This window comes from Anoplopoma fimbria, chromosome 13 (assembly GCF_027596085.1).
Source record: "Anoplopoma fimbria isolate UVic2021 breed Golden Eagle Sablefish chromosome 13, Afim_UVic_2022, whole genome shotgun sequence".
NCBI classification, from domain to species: Eukaryota; Metazoa; Chordata; class Actinopteri; order Perciformes; family Anoplopomatidae; genus Anoplopoma; species Anoplopoma fimbria.
The window spans coordinates 20146931-20160655 of record NC_072461.1 but is presented as its reverse complement, the minus strand read 5'-3'; the positions used below and the strand labels follow the sequence as shown (position 1 = coordinate 20160655).

At 40.6% G+C, this 13725-nt stretch overlaps 1 protein-coding gene across 3 annotated transcripts in view; it reads right to left on the bottom strand.

Annotated features, from left to right (window-relative positions):
* Positions 1 to 9687: 9687 nt before the first annotated feature.
* Positions 9688 to 13725, bottom strand: part of tet3 (tet methylcytosine dioxygenase 3) — a 28202-nt gene continuing 24164 nt past the window's right edge. For all 3 annotated transcript variants that reach the window (XM_054611129.1, XM_054611130.1, XM_054611128.1), the window contains 5 exons: positions 13508 to 13658; positions 13231 to 13320; positions 12555 to 12692; positions 12060 to 12414; positions 9688 to 11815 (listed from right to left, as the gene is read on the bottom strand). In XM_054611129.1, coding sequence (XP_054467104.1) covers positions 10008 to 11815; positions 12060 to 12414; positions 12555 to 12692; positions 13231 to 13320; positions 13508 to 13658 — 2542 coding nt within the window. In that variant the 3' untranslated portion in view covers positions 9688 to 10007. The remainder of the gene's footprint in view (positions 11816 to 12059; positions 12415 to 12554; positions 12693 to 13230; positions 13321 to 13507; positions 13659 to 13725) is intronic.

Below are 13725 nucleotides of genomic sequence, written 5' to 3'. Positions count from 1 at the left end.
GTGTGCCAATGCCTAACACTAATCAAAAGAGAGCCACATCTGCTCCTCTTCAATACGATGTTCAATCACTAGTGGGACAACATGTTTTGTGACAGATTTCTTTGATTGCAGACAGAAGACAGGTGCTTTTGATTTGTCAGACACTTTAAGATATGCAGCATCAATGGGTGACACCTGGGAAGAAGAGGAACGTTACACAACATCTTTTCTGATATGAAGCTTTAAGTAAGGACATATTTTCTCCTTAATAATAATAATAATAATTGATTGTACTTGTATAGCGCTTTTCTAGTCTTCCGACCACTCAAAGCGCTTTGACATTACCAATCAATCACCCATTCACACCCATTCATACACTGATGACAGGAGCCACCATGCAAGGTGCCACCTGACCATCAGAACCCTAACTAACATTTATACACATACATACACCGCAGGAACAGCCTGCGGGAGCAATTTGGGGTTAAGTGTCTTGCCCAAGGACACATCGACATGGACTGCCGGAGCCAGGGATCGAACCGCCGATCCTCTGATTGGAGGACGACCCTGCACATATATAGTGTGGTATTGAATTCAATACCACACTATATATGTATATATATATAGTGTGGTATGCCAAAGAATGAAAAGTAATTCAAATTTCTTGGTTTGTGTTTAGTGTGTCATGACTAAATGTCATTCATGTAATAGTATAATAAGCCTTAAAAATGTCATAGCATAGTATATCATATAGATGGCAACAAAGACATAAAAAAATGTCATAGTTTATTAAGTAATTTTAGATAGACAAAAAAAGTCTAATTGAAATAGTATGTCATAAAAAAGTAATAAAAAATGTCATAGTCAAAACACATCTTACTATAGTATGTAAGATAACATAATATAATACGTCATAAAAAAGGTTGTAACAAATATCATACTAAAGAATGTTGTGAAAAAATGTTATAATAATATTATTGGATAGTTTGTCATAGAAAAATAATAACAGAGGTCATAGTATAGTATCATGAAAAAAGTAATAAAGAATGACATAGAATATAGTATGTCTTAAAAAATGAAATGTTATACCATTTCATGGAAACATTGTTATAAATTTAAAGTGTAGTAACTTTAAAAAAGTCATCAAAATATCTTAGGGTAGTATGTCGTAATAAAAATTATTTAAAAAAATATCAGTATAGTGTGTAATAAAAAAATTCATAAAATTGAATAGTATAGTCCCCATAAAAAGTCATAAAAAATATCTTACTATAGTATGTTGTAACAACTTTGAAAATAATCATAGTATAGTATGTTATTAGTATAGTAGTATAGTACACTATGTCACAAAAACTTTTGACTTTTTAATAATAGACCAGACTGTGACATTTTCCTGACATATTATACTGTGATATTTTTTATGACATCTTACCTTTTTAATAACATATATTTAAATACTATTTAAATACTTTTTTATGACTTTTTTAATGACATATTATACCATGACATTTATTATTTATTTTTTTCATGAGATATTATACTATGATATTTTTTATGACTTTTTAAGAACATACCATACTATGACATTTTAAATGAGAATCATATAAAATATTAAAAAATGTTATGACATATTATACTTTGACATAATAAATGACTTTTTCTTTACATACTATACTCTGAAATTTTTAATTACTTTTACATAACATATTATAATGCAACTTTCTTTTTTTATCACTTTTCATGTCATACTATACTATGGTATTTTTATAACTTTTTAAACACTTTACTTTTAAGTAACATAATGTACTTTTATGTTTTATATGACTTTTTCCTGTTTGCTGAGGTGTTAGCTGCAGTTTTAGAAGGTAGTTCAGCCTCCTCCCACAGCTCCATAGTTATCTAAAACTTACATTTCCTCCTCTACACATGCCAGTGTCTGTCAGTATTCAGATGTGAATGATTAGGTTTTTTCTTTGCATGCATCAAAGGTAAAAAAAAACAACCTTAAAAAAACGTATTTTATTTGTCAAGTACAATCAAATCATGATATTTGATTTGGATTTTAAGCATAGCATATTCAATCAATTAAGCATAGTAGCAAAATGTCTACCCTGCTGTGTGTGTGTGTGTGTGTATGTTCCCTGCCTAGGAAGTAGTTGTTGTTACAGTTTATTTATTGATAAGATATTATAATATGACATTTTTAATGACTTTTATGTGACGTATTGTACTCAGGTGTTTTTTATGCCTTATTTAAATATGGTCTTATAAAATATAAATAAATATAAAAATGAGTGGACATAAATATGAAATATGTACAGTATGTCCATGTAGTCAAGTGGTTTTGACAAATACTAATTATTTTACCTTTTTTCACTCTACATCATTTCCTTTTCATTATAAAGGTTAAATAAATAGGATAAACATCTTTAAAAAAACAAAAATCATATTAAGAAAATATTTAGCTTTAAAAGAAAATCTGTGAGCTCATGCAGCATCGATCTCGTCCCTGAGGTTTCTGACGATCCTCCCCATGTTTGTCCAGCTGCTGTTGGTGACACACAAAAAACATATACAGACAAAGAATCACTCAAATCTAAAAATAATTTCATTTGACTTGGTGATTCTAGCTGCGTATGGAGGGTAGTGATTTTCAGGTCCACTCTGATGTTTTCATCTCCATCCAGACTGAGAAGAGAAAAAGAAGGCTGTCATTTCAGCTTTAAATATTCTGAAGTTCTGGGCTTCAGAGATAATGATGTTCTCATGTGAATCACACTTAATGATAGGAAATGGTCTATTACAGACCATTTCCTATCATTTCATGTATTTTCAAAGAGTTCATTATAAATCTAGAGAGGCCACTGACGTTTTAATATATTGTAATCTCCAATTTACAACAACATTAAGCACAGCTCATCATTGAGTAACATATCCTACCTCAGAGCTTTAGCCCAGAGAAGATGTTGTCTCAGTTGGTCTCTGTAACATTCCTCTTATTCCCAGATGTCATCCATTGAGGCTGCACATCTAAAAGTGTGTGAGAAGAAAAGCACCAGTCTCCACTTTCCACACAACTGATAGTTAACTATGTTTATACAACCGATGTGTTTATGGTTTATTTATTAACAAGAGCACAGTAAAGTAAAAAGTAAAAAAGTAAAAGTCGTACATTCTAAATCCAGGACTTTTATGGTAATATTGCCATTAAATACCTATTAATTTCTCTCTAACATATATTGAACGTTTAATCCATGCTCTTATTCTTGGGACTCAGCTGTTGTTATTTGTCATCCACATGGTTTAGCACACTGATGCTACAGGATCCAAACCAGAAAATGAGGAAACAGGCTTTTCACAGACACGCAGATCTTGACCCTTGCAGCGGTTCTAGTGCAGCACCAATGGGTCACCACGGAAACCTTTCTGAGATCATAGAAGTCTAGGGCAACAATGTTGATTGTAAGTTTATTGACTTGAAAGAAAAAAAGAGGGGGATCCGTGAAATAAAACGTTACAGAAATGATCAATGAACATGTAAAACCAGATTATGCAATATATGGCAATGAATACATATGTGCAATATAAATAATCTGTGCAATAGTAACAACTATTCAGTCAATTTGTATCATATTTTAGTTTTTATTAAACCTTAACTGTGTGATTACTACTTATTATACTTGTTTCAATCTTGTTTTTCATTTTATTTCTCTCGTTTGCGCTGTCCTCTCTGCTGCTGTTATCCTGCAAATGTCCTCGCTGTGGGACTAATAAAGAATTATTTTATCTTATTGAGGTGTTCAACAAGAAACTTTGCAAAGATTTTTTATTTTCGTCAGTTGCTAAAATTATAAAATTCCAGTGTGTACAGCCACAAAACAGCTTATTCAGCTTTTTCTGGTATTTAAATATTTCTCGCATTTAAGGATGAAGCCTCAAATGAAAAGCTTTCTGTATTTACTGGTGCAGTTCTGGCTCGTTTCCAACAGGGAACAATGCAGAGATGTAGCCTCTCTTCTGATTCCTGCCAGATGCACCATAAAGTCTTCTCTTTAAAGCCACTGGGCCATCACTGTCATTTTACAGTTTATGAACACATATTGCATTTAATGTATTATTCATAATTAGCCTACTGGCGCAAAATACAGTAGACTATATAACAAATTACATGATTGAGATCATCTGTAATATATCTGCCTGTTTTACACTGTGTGGTTGTGTGTGCACATGAAGCCAGTGCAAAGCAATTTGCTGTAAATCTTAAAAGCAATGGTGAATTCTCCGTAAAGCAGATTTTCTAAAATGCAGCAAAATTAGCCCACTTGAATGCGCTTATGGTCGATAAAAACAATAACAAAGTGACCTGTATTGTCCCTTCCAGTGTAGAGAATGTGACAAAGAGCCATATATGCTTTCATACATGCTGACTGCAAAAACCTTCTGCATTCTTTTGTTCTCATTGTTTAGCTCTAGCAGGTGAGTGTGTGGGAGGGGAAGACAGAGGACACAGAATCAGTCAGAGTCCTAGAGAGACCTTTACATTTATTATGTTGACAACAACCTGTTGGAACAAATTGCCGCTCCGTAGCACTAAGTTGACCATCAATGCATCACAGGAATCAAAATCAGAATTGGTGAAGTCTTGACTAGAAAATAACATTATCCCAACACGTTTTCACTTCAATGTTTTTATTTATCGCGCAACATAAAACAATATTGTGGGGTTTTCACCACATACACTATGTATTCACATAATACACCATACAGCTACAAAGAGAGAGAGACTGAACAAAAACACTTTTTTTTTTTTTTTTTTTTTTACATACTGCATCCTTGACATGAAAATAAAGAACCAAGAACAATCCTAACTCAAAAAGGAAAGTAGCTGCCAGTTGTGTCGGTTCATTTTTATTTTATTTTTTTGTACAGACCAGGGTCCAAGTCTCTTTTCCAAATTTGGAGAGTGTTCATTAAATTAGGTGTTTAATAGACTTCTAAATGTGGGTCATACACAGTGAGATGCATCTGTCTGTCTGTGTGTGTGTGTGTGTGTGTGTGTGTGTGTGTGTGTGTGTGTGTGTGTGTGTGTGTGTGTGTGTGTGTGTGTGTGTGTGTGTGTGTGTGTGAGAAAGACAAAATATACAAGGTGTTAAGAATAAGAGAGGGGTTGAGTAAAACGAAGTGCATGACCAGGGAGAGGAAGAGGAAGGGGGGGGCAGAACACGCCTGCTATTCGTGTATTGTTCAAATATCTCATCATTAAGTTAACATGAACATGTACAACACACTCAAAAGATCAGTTCAATAGCCTTTGATACTAGCGCTGTACCAAACATGGAACCCAGATAACAGTCTTCATATAATATGATTCTATATCTCGTCCTAGTTTCAATGAGTTCAAGTACAATATGGAATGAATGTTAATAGAGAATGTAATCGAGTGTTTTGAGCCCCCCCCCCCAGCACCACCGCCCTCAAAAAGAGATGTAAATTTGTAGCATCGTAACAAAAGACGTCATTAAGTCAGCACCAGGGCAGCTTCCCATCCCGTGAAACTGCCTGAATCAAAAGTATATTTCTCTTGACATTCGAAGAGCTCAGAAAAATATTTGTGGTTATCATTTATCCCTCGCATTTTTTTCTTACACAGTGAATTTTTTAGATGTAGCATCATAGCACCAACTGACCGATTCCCCCCCCGCCCATCTCTGTAGGAGCTTGGGAGGAGGCACCTCTCAAGAGAAGCTTCCACTAAACTCTTGAGAAGTTATAAATTTACAAAGTTATTAAGATATCATATACACTGTATCCTCAGCACCCTTTTTTTTAGGCAAGTGTGTGTGTAATGTGGGCCATGCATTATGGTAGAAGAGTAAAAATTGGGTGACTGTGACTGTAGCAGTCACAGCCCCTGCACCAGTCAAACTACTGTTGGCCATGATGTGTGTGTCATAGGATCAATTATTACAAACTAAACCACATGGTGTCGTCCACGGGGGCGTCATGATTTTAAAAGCCAAGTTCATACATACTACTATGAGAACTATTATGAGCAGATAATGATAGATACATCTAAACAAGCAGGGAGTCTCTTACCTGATAGTCTTACACAACTGACAAAGATTGCTGGGCTATTACTCGATTTACCTCAGCCTGACGCTGAAACTAGCGGTATGTTCTGCACATGATGCGTGGTGAATTTGTAAAGGGCAACTCTACTGATATTAAGGGAATAGTTTAACATTTTGGGAAATATTAGACTTATATGAGGAGATCTATACTACTCTCATTTCTGTACGCAGCCAGTTAGCTTAGCTTAGCTTAGCTTAGCATAAAGGACTGGAAACATACCTTTGGTCGGAGCCAAGCTCCGACCAAAGGTAACAAAATCTGCCTACCAGCACTTGTTATCATTCTTCTCAACTAATTCTCTGCAAGAAAAGTAAATAAGCATGTTTCCCAAAACGTCAAACTATTCAATTAAACAACAAACAGCACAAAGTAGGTACAGGGCTACCTTTTTAGATTTGACGTTAGCTTACCGCCATTAGATCACTGTTGTTGAGTAGCGTATAATTACATTTGTTTTGAGGCTTAAACCGAAAATTTGACATTGCCTTTAATTTGTAATGACAGAGTGTCTCTTGAGTTGTTGACACCTGCTGTAAAATTTCAAATGGTGATTTGCTGTCAAGCTGAAAAAGTTTTTCTAAAACCCTGAACTTCATACTTTTTGTAAGAATAATGTTTTGGTGCGAGAACTGCATCATGGGGGATCCTCGAGTTATTTTGTCTGACGTCAGTGAGTAAGTCAAGTGTGGTTTCATGTTATGTAATTGGGCTAATGAATTTCTTTTAGGAAAGGGACAGGTCTCTGCCAGTGACATGCTGACAAGGGGTTACAGTACTTACGAAAGCAAAACAGCAGTGTTACTGAGCACACATTTACACACAACACATCGGGACCAAGTGTTGTTGAGGGCTGTCAGAGACTTCATCATACCCCCTTGTCATTCATGGTTTAGTTACTATCCTCACCAGTTAAATAATCTTACCTAAATATTTTAATATTTACATTTTTATCTCTCTCTTGAGAAAAAAAAACAACAAAAAAAAACAGAAAAACTAAGCTTCAAGTTGTCAATAATCGGCTCTTTCTTTTTCTCATTAAAATCAAGATTAAAAGTGCTTTTATAAATCTTTTCTTCTCTATGTACAATTTGTATTAGCTATATAAAAAAAGATGAAAAAACAATAACATCAAAGACAATCATTATCATCATCATCATCACCATGTAGTAATAAATAAGAGTAAAAAACAAACAAAAAAATAACAGGTTAAAATGAGTGTGGAGATCTAGAGCACACAAAGGGACATATGCATGATTCTCTGCCCTCAGTAGCAAGTTGTTAATGGTGACCAGTGTCTCTACAGCGTGAGGTAGAGAGCTGGAGACCCTCACGGGGTCTTTCACAGATGACCAGGGCCTTGACCCAAACGACCACCCAGCACCACCAGGAGAGTCTACCTCTATCCAATAATGAAGTCGCTCATTTTCATTTTTGACAGATGTTGCAAGTTAACCACGTCACCACTTGAATTCAATTAATCAAATAGTCACATGGTCGATGCCCGAAATGAAAACGAGTGATTCACGGGATTCTATCCAGGCTATCAAATTGTCTCTCTCTTTGGCTTTTCTCTTTCACTCACCCATGCGTTTGAGTCATTTTCACACAAACACACACACACACACACACACACACACACACACACACACACACACACACACACACACAAAGTGAGAGATTCATTGATTCAATGCACTCGCATTTGACGCCATATCCTAGGTCTCCATTTCCCATCCAGGTCTCCGTTTAGCTCTCGGTTCTATTGTTATCTCTGTGAATGGGTTCCCAACCACTTCGCCACAATAAAATGCCAAAAAGCACTTAAAAAAGAAACCAGTTTATCTAGGCCCAATGACAGAGCTGTGACTGCAGGGCGGCCACTTTGATTGACTGGCTCTGTGGTGACAAGCTGCATGCAGAAGGACACACTCCCTCTGCTCGAAGATGACAGCACCATGCAGAGGAAGGAGTGGGCCCTTCAGGGTAAATCAAGTGTTATAGGCGAGCACCAGAGTGTGTGTGTAGTAGCACCAAAAGCACTGCCGTCCCAACACTGTTTCCTTCTGCTCAAACCCATAATGGGCTTCCAAAAAGCATGCATTTACACCTGTTCCACTAGATCTACTTTACCTTGAGCTGCTTTGGTGACGCCCATCCATGGTCAGCAACGGGGCGTGAGATCCCCGTTTACTAGCCATGGGTGGTTAAAGTAGCAAAGCAAGGCTACTGGTTTCTGAGTGGATCTCACGAGCTTGAAGGTTTGTTTGTACACACCTCTTTGAAACGGCAGTCACTGCTGCCCTCTAGAGTTTTACACTGGGAGGTGCTCCCGCATACTTGAATGTTAAAGGAAGATAAAGTGTGACACCTGTTCCATCTCTATGAAGTAATCTGGGCTAAACAGCATTTGCAAATGGGATAACTTATTTTGGCCTCTGTGGAGTACCAGATATGTACATTTACGGGAGCACATGACAAGCAAAGGAAAGTATTTGGATGCAAATTCCCTCCACCGATGTCTTCAAGCAATAAACCTCAATATTCTGCAACTCCACCTTGGTCAAAACAAATTCACTTGCAACGCTAGTTGAGCCAGATTAGAGAGCACCTAAGTAAAGCATCAAGAGTAGCGGAATGAAAATCGATCATAGCTGGAAGTTGAGCACCAGTCGGAAGCTGGAGGGGTACAGAAGAGGAGGAGGAGCAACGTCATCTGAAGACAAAAGAAGCAGCAACCTTTTTTCCAAATGTGGTTTAAGGGAAAACTGCAATTATTTTCAACCTGGGCATTATTACCTACTTTTGCGTCACAATGCTTGGTTAGAGTTTAGTTTCAGGTTTTTTTTCTGATATACACTATACTGCTTTGACAGCTGACTTTGGTGGAGCAGCATGTCTTCCTTTCCTTCTTTCTTCATTTTTTGACGTGTAGACAATAATAGATTATATTCTATTTGCACCTAATGCTGGGAGGCTGAAATGCACTGATTTTACCAACTAATTGGAAATATTTGAAATGATGCAAATACCAAGATACCATATATGTAAGTTCCATGCAATAGAAAGTTTAAAAATGGATGTTGGCAGGTTCCAGTACAGTGTTACTGTCTTTTGTGTTTTAGAGAGCAGTGCTGTTGGTAAACTTAATCATTGTCAGAATAAGCAATGGAAATGTGAACACAAAACTAGGAAATAGAGGCCCAGGTTGATAATAATTGTATTTATCTTTTATGGAGGGCTAAGACAAGCCTACTGATGAGGCTTTTTTCATATACGTACATATGATTACCGTAATATTTATTTGCTGTCTTTCCAGGCAGATAAGGGCTCCTCCTCTAAGTACAGCTGGAAGATTGACAAGACCAAAGAAAATCAGAATCAGAAACAAGAAACACGTTTTCCAAACATGGAAAAAAACAACTGTCTGAGTCTGACTGACTCAGACTGATTGATTTAAAAAAATATATAACCAAAAACAATCACATCATTAATAATAACATTAATGAAAACAGCAATTATAAAAAAAACAAGTCTTCATTATAATAATACCTGTAATAACAACATTGACAGTAACAATAGCAATCATAATAATATTGATAATAATAGCAATAATTAGAATCATTAAAATTCTATGAACAAGAAAAAGCAATGGAGATCCTCTCCAGGGAAGAGAGAGGAAGAGCACCACAGGCAGTGAGGGTCTGAAGCCCAAACAACTGCCTGACATGAGGTAAAAAACAATAAAAATGTCCCCTCCTCCAAGTGGACTGCGGAGGGGGCAGGATGGAGAGATGCCAGACTGTGGGACGGCTGAGAGACATTCATCCTGCTCGTTGCTCTCTCCAGCCCTCCACTGCACCACTCTGTAGCTATCAGTCTGTCGTATCCGTCTGACCTCAGACAAAGTGGCTGTAGGGCCCAGTGAGACGGGTGAAGGCATAGGGAGACACAGTAACCATAGAGGAGGTGTGGAAGGTGGGGGCTAACCGCGTTACTGGCCCCTCCCTCTTGTCTATAGATTGTCCAGGTCCTGGACTGGCACCTGCCACCGTAGCCCCCCACTTGCGTTTCTTCCCGAGGGCCTTGATGTCCTCCTGGGAGAGGCCAAGGAGAGCCGCCTCCTGCTGCCTCTGCAGTGCTCGCTCCGCCAGCAGCTTCATTTTGGCTTCCCAAATAGCCAGGCCGTGCACGGGCTGGTTGAGGTTCTTGTGCTGGTAGAAGACCAGGGAGATTCGGGTGGGGTGGGAGCGATCAGGCTTTCTGAGCGGAGTGGTAGCATGTAGTTCCCGACGGGCACATTCTATCAGGATGGAGCCATGGGCGGGTGCTACCGCTACACCACCAATGTTGGGATCCAGGAAGTTGTGCTCGCTGTCAGACCACACCTCATCGTCGTCGTCCCTACGGCTCCTAGTGCTCTCAGTGTCACTCTCAGCTCGGCCGGGAGTCCAGCAGGCCTGATCCGACTGCTGCAGGGCATCAGGGAAGAGACGACCCTCAGGTGCAGGGGACGGGGAAATGCCTGCCATCGAACCTCCACAAGACTTCCAGGCCTTCTCTTGCAGCCCAAGGGGAGTGGTGCACCGACTTTCCCCGGTCTTGGACCAGATCTTGTCCGGATAGGCTCCTGCAGGATTGCTGTGCTTCAAACCGGGGCTATATGCAGGCCCCATTCCCCAAGCGTTGGGCTGAGGACTGGGAGCAGGGCTTGCCCAGTGCCTGGGGGTGCCTGGGCCTGGGGTGCCTGGCTGTGGTGTAACTGAGCCTGAGTGAGAGCCGCCAGGCTGTGGTGTACCTGTCTGAGGGGTGCTTGGGCGCGGGGTAGAGGGCCGTGTGGACCCTTGGTGCATGTTACCTGGGAACACTGTGCCTAGGTGAGGGGATGGGGATGGAGAGGGGGGTACCTGGAGTGATGGTGATTGAGCAGGGGAAATCATCAGGGCATTTGAGCCAGGGTAGGATGTCCACTGCTGGGGGTAAGGAGAGGGCTGCCGCTGCTGGGGGTGCTGGTGAAACTGCTGCTTGTCCGGGTTCAACAATGAGGCTTCAGGACTTGGTTTAGGGTTCAGGTGGCCTTCCCAGTTGGTGGGAACGATACTTCCATTAAGCTTGTGCCCATGCCAGGCTGCAGGCTGAGGGGTGTTGCTCGGTGTGTTGGCACCAGCCTGGCTCTGCATCGTGCCTTCATAGACTGGCACATCCATGGGCTCCTGTTTGATGACTGGAGTGCCTCTGTTGGAGGTTTCGGAGCATACAGAGGAAGGACGGGACTGGTTGTGGTCTGCATGCTGGGTGTAAGCGCTGTGGTTTGGATGGTTGGCTTGCTCTGGGTGGCTGGGGAAGGACTGGGCCAGTCTGGCCTGAAGGCTCTGAATATCAGGCTTCACGTCAACCTGGACAGCCTTTCCGCCTGCTTTGGGCAAAGCGCCATTTCGACCCTCGTAGGTCCTCAGCTTAGGGGGGAAAAGTGCATTGGGGGGGTAGTTGTAGTAGCCATAGTGCATTGGGGGCAGATTGTGGTGGTAACCGTTTACTGGGTCTGATGCAGAGGGCTGGCCAGTTGGGGGTAGGCCTCCCCTTGCATAGTAGGCAGGGTGTGGATAGATGTTGTTGTAGGGGTCTGCTGCATGCACAGGGTATCCATGTATTGATCCATTGAAGGGCTCCTTCTTGATGATGGGCTTCACCTCTTGTTTTATAATTGCTGAATGGTTGAAAGAAAGGAAAGGTGAATCAAAAACTGAACTTAAAACGCATTTAAGTTTTAGTTGTTTATGTCTTCTGTTGTATTAGAGTTCTGTTACACATTGATTGCAGGTCAGGGTTAGGGTACATGCCTTTTCGGCTATCGAGCAAGGCCTCTAAGTGAAGCAATTTATGATGATGTGCCTTACAGTCTGAACATTTGTTGAACACATTCAAAGTACATTATATACATTATTACTGACCTTTATTGCCTTGGGGTTGAGCGGAACCTGTGATGCAAACCTCAGCCTTGATCTCTGTTTTCTCTGGTGTCTCTCCTGCCTGCTGCATGAGTTTATTTTTCTTCTTCTCAGAGTTGGCCTTCTTGGCCTCCAGTCTGCGCTGCCGGCAGGACTTGGCGGGTTCGGGCAACTTGCGCACCTCACGGCGAAAAGCCTGAAGCACATGGATGGCGTTTGTCTGCATCTTGAGACGCTGGGCCTCCTCACTGCCGAACTCATCAGTCTTGGAGATCCTATAAAGAGGCAACACATGGAGCTGCTCATCCTCTGGAATCTCCTTCACTGAACGGTTGTCCTCCTTAGTCAAAGTACAAACCTAATAGAGAGGGAAAGCAAGATGAAATGTAAACTGTTCCAAGCTACAAAACAGCATCTTTGAAGCTCACACCAAATGTCCTTTATTCCACCCAAACACACCCAAACACACACATATAAGAGAATGGTGACTGATCTTACCACCGTGCAACCATTGTAGAGGTTGTGCTGGTCCTTGTGAGCGTGGGCACAGAAGTCCATGCAAGCAGTGACTCCAGAGAACGGCCGGCCTTCCTTCAAGCCGAGCCTGCAGTCTGGAGCTTTCGACTCCGTCTGGCACTGAGGAAGAGGAAAGAAATAGCTTTTATTGCCTTTCATTTCAAAACAACTCAGTCAAATTTTAGTCAGTCACTGTCAGCAGATTATTTTCTGTTTCTCAGTCTTTGCGCGCAGAAGTGAGAAGTGTTTTGTGACAGACAAAGTCTTCATGGTCTGGTGTACAGTACTACTTATTGTGTGTAAGGAAGATGCCAAGTGTAGTTGGTGTCACGGCCTGGTGCACACAGATTCACGCAAAACACATGGTATGTAGATTGTTGGGAATAATGTGGAACCAAAATTTACAAGCGTCAGTTCCTCCCGTAAACTTTTAGCCGCACGCAGTAGGAACATATGCTGAAAAATTCAAATGCAAAATGTTACCTAGAAAACAGCAAGAGGATTTTGTCAGTCATCAATGTTGGAAGCTATTGGCCATAGGTCTGATGGCGGATAAACCACTGGGGGCGATTTTATGTGGTTCAGGTGAAACCAAACTCGCACCATATGGTGACTTTATTGTACCGTTACACTCCTAGTATTTGGCTTTATAACAAACCTGGTTACTGTAGGCCTGTGGCGCCAGCTGCTTGTATATTGGAGCCACCTCGGTTGCCAGATGCTGGAAGTTATCCCTGAGTTTGTCCTCCTGACAAGCACAAACATAGATCACAGGTCAAAACAAAACACAAAGCCACAGAGCCATAAATGGAAGCACAAGATTACAAAAGTGACCAAACAAAAATGAAATTTCAACAAAATCTGACTACTTCATTATTAGTGTTGAAATATTCCTGTACAAAGCATACAACAAGTGGCTTTGATGTGATGATTACCTCTTCAGGGTGATCTCCTTGTAGCCTGAACTTGCGCGGGATTTTGCTTCGGGCGTATTTACAGCCATTAAAGTACATACTCCAGGAGCAGCCGAAGGAGAAGGAAGCACCACAAGTCTCGCTGTCCTTGCCTTGACACGCACAGGTACGACTGCAGGGGGAGACAGTGAGCATGTTCTCAGCCTCATGTTTAAATGATGTGTGACCCGAGCATGCTT